The sequence below is a fragment of the Mandrillus leucophaeus genome, unplaced genomic scaffold, assembly GCF_000951045.1.
Source record: "Mandrillus leucophaeus isolate KB7577 unplaced genomic scaffold, Mleu.le_1.0 Scaffold779, whole genome shotgun sequence".
In the NCBI taxonomy this organism is placed as follows: domain Eukaryota; kingdom Metazoa; phylum Chordata; class Mammalia; order Primates; family Cercopithecidae; genus Mandrillus; species Mandrillus leucophaeus.
In genome coordinates this window covers 241314-243068 of record NW_012108463.1, presented here as the reverse complement: position 1 = coordinate 243068, position 1755 = coordinate 241314, and the positions used below count along the sequence as shown (strand labels likewise).

The 1755-nt window shown below is 57.7% G+C and overlaps 1 protein-coding gene across 2 annotated transcripts in view; it reads right to left on the bottom strand.

The window, feature by feature from the left end:
* The window catches only part of LOC105529665 (microtubule-associated tumor suppressor candidate 2-like), a 209059-nt gene that overhangs the window by 11964 nt on the left and 195340 nt on the right, over positions 1-1755 (bottom strand). For both annotated transcript variants that reach the window (XM_011966848.1, XM_011966847.1), the window contains one exon: positions 354-452. In XM_011966848.1, the coding sequence (XP_011822238.1) occupies positions 354-452 (99 nt within the window). The remainder of the gene's footprint in view (positions 1-353; positions 453-1755) is intronic.

Sequence of the window (1755 nt, the reverse complement as noted above, 5' to 3'; positions counted from 1 at the left end):
AACGGGCCGGAAGGGGTGGCCGGGCCGGGGGAACGGGCCGGAAGGGGTGGCCGGGCCAGGGTGGGGGTTTCCAGACCATGCTTATCACAGGAGCCCTGGGACTCCAGCTGGGGAATGCTGCGGAATTTGGCAAAAATAACACGTCGCTGGAGAAACCCACAGCTGCTGTCTGTCTCAGGGGAGAGGTGCTGACAGCAATTGTTTAAAAATCCAGGGGAGGCCGTGACCAGCTGTCACTTCAGCAGCGGATTCACAGAGAGGCCTTGTCTTGGGACCGGACTGCTGAGGGAGCCCCGCCGGCCTCGCTGGGGTGGGGTCCCTGCGGGGCTGGAAGCCTGGAATCCAGAAACTACCTCCAGCTGCTCCTCCGTGTTCTTCCTCAAGGCCTCTTCGAAGCGGCGGGCTCTGTCCCGCAGTGACTGGCTCTGGAAGGTCAGCGTGTCCACCTGGTCCTGCAAGTAATGATACAAGGAGTCCAGCTGGGGCCACTACAGACAGCAGCCACCACAGCCTGGGCAGCTGTGATCAGTGGGCCACCACTGTGCCCTGAGCACCCTCAGAGTGTTTCCCTGGGGGCTGGAGAAAGAGGAGCCAAAGGGAAACCCCCACAGCCACACGATGGAGGAGGGTGTCCCCCCGCGTCTGCCCTCGGCTCACTCTTCCTTGGTGCTTTGTCAGGAAGAGACCACAAAAGCACAGTGAGCCGGGGGCGTTTCACAACCTCTGATCCCACAGAGGCAGACAATCGTCAGAGAGAATCCTCAGAGGTGCCTCTTGTCCAGGAGGCACCCAGCCCCTGGCTTTGGGAAGGACCACGATTAACCTATTTCAAAGATGTATTCTCATTTAGGAAGCTCAATCCAGAGCCCTTCAAGCCCTCCTTGACTTCTTTCTCTCCCTTGGGACCCCTCCCACATCACCAAACCTTCTCATCACCAAGTCCATAATCAAGTCCTGCCATCCTGAATGTCCCTAGAACCCACAGACTCCCCTAAGCTCCGGCCACTTTGCTGGCTACTTTCTGAGACGATTCCTGTTTTTTTCTGATCACTCCTTTGCCCTCACACTGTAGTGAGGCACTCTTTCTAACGTGCAAACCGGAACCTGTCCTTCCCCTATCTCCTACCCCACTGCCCTCAAGCTGCAGTGCACACTCCCTAACACAGCGTCCTCCCAGCCTCGCTGCCTCCCTTTCCTCTCGTGCCAGCTCTCCTGCTGCCAGTGCCTTCCTCCAGCCAGCTCCCTCTCACTCCCGCTTCACTCTGGCTCCCACACAGCCTTCCCGGCCTCAGGACTGGGTTGCATGTCCTTGATAGGAGCTGCCACGTAAGCCAACTCTACATAGTCTCCTCCTCCCTGCTCAGACCCGCCCCGTGGCCAGACTGGTGCTCCCAGCCCTCAGCCTTCCCATGCCTGCCAGCTAGGCAGGCCGCTGGCCACTCTCCACCTGCAGGTTGAAGGAATATAAGGGTGTCTATGGAGACACTGCACCCCTTCCCCAGCTCCCAGCGCAGATGCACCTGCACTGACCCTGCCCCACTCAGCTCCGGCCATGACTCTCAGGACCACAGGCTGGCAAAGGACCGCTGATGCCCAAGGAGAGCTTCACCCTTCATGTCTCACTCATGCAGACCAGTCCAAAGCTCTTTGCCCAGTACCATTTCTATAATATCAAAACACAGAAACTAGGGTCTCCCATTAACTCTTCTAAAAAAGTATATAGATATACAGATACACATACACACACACACACAC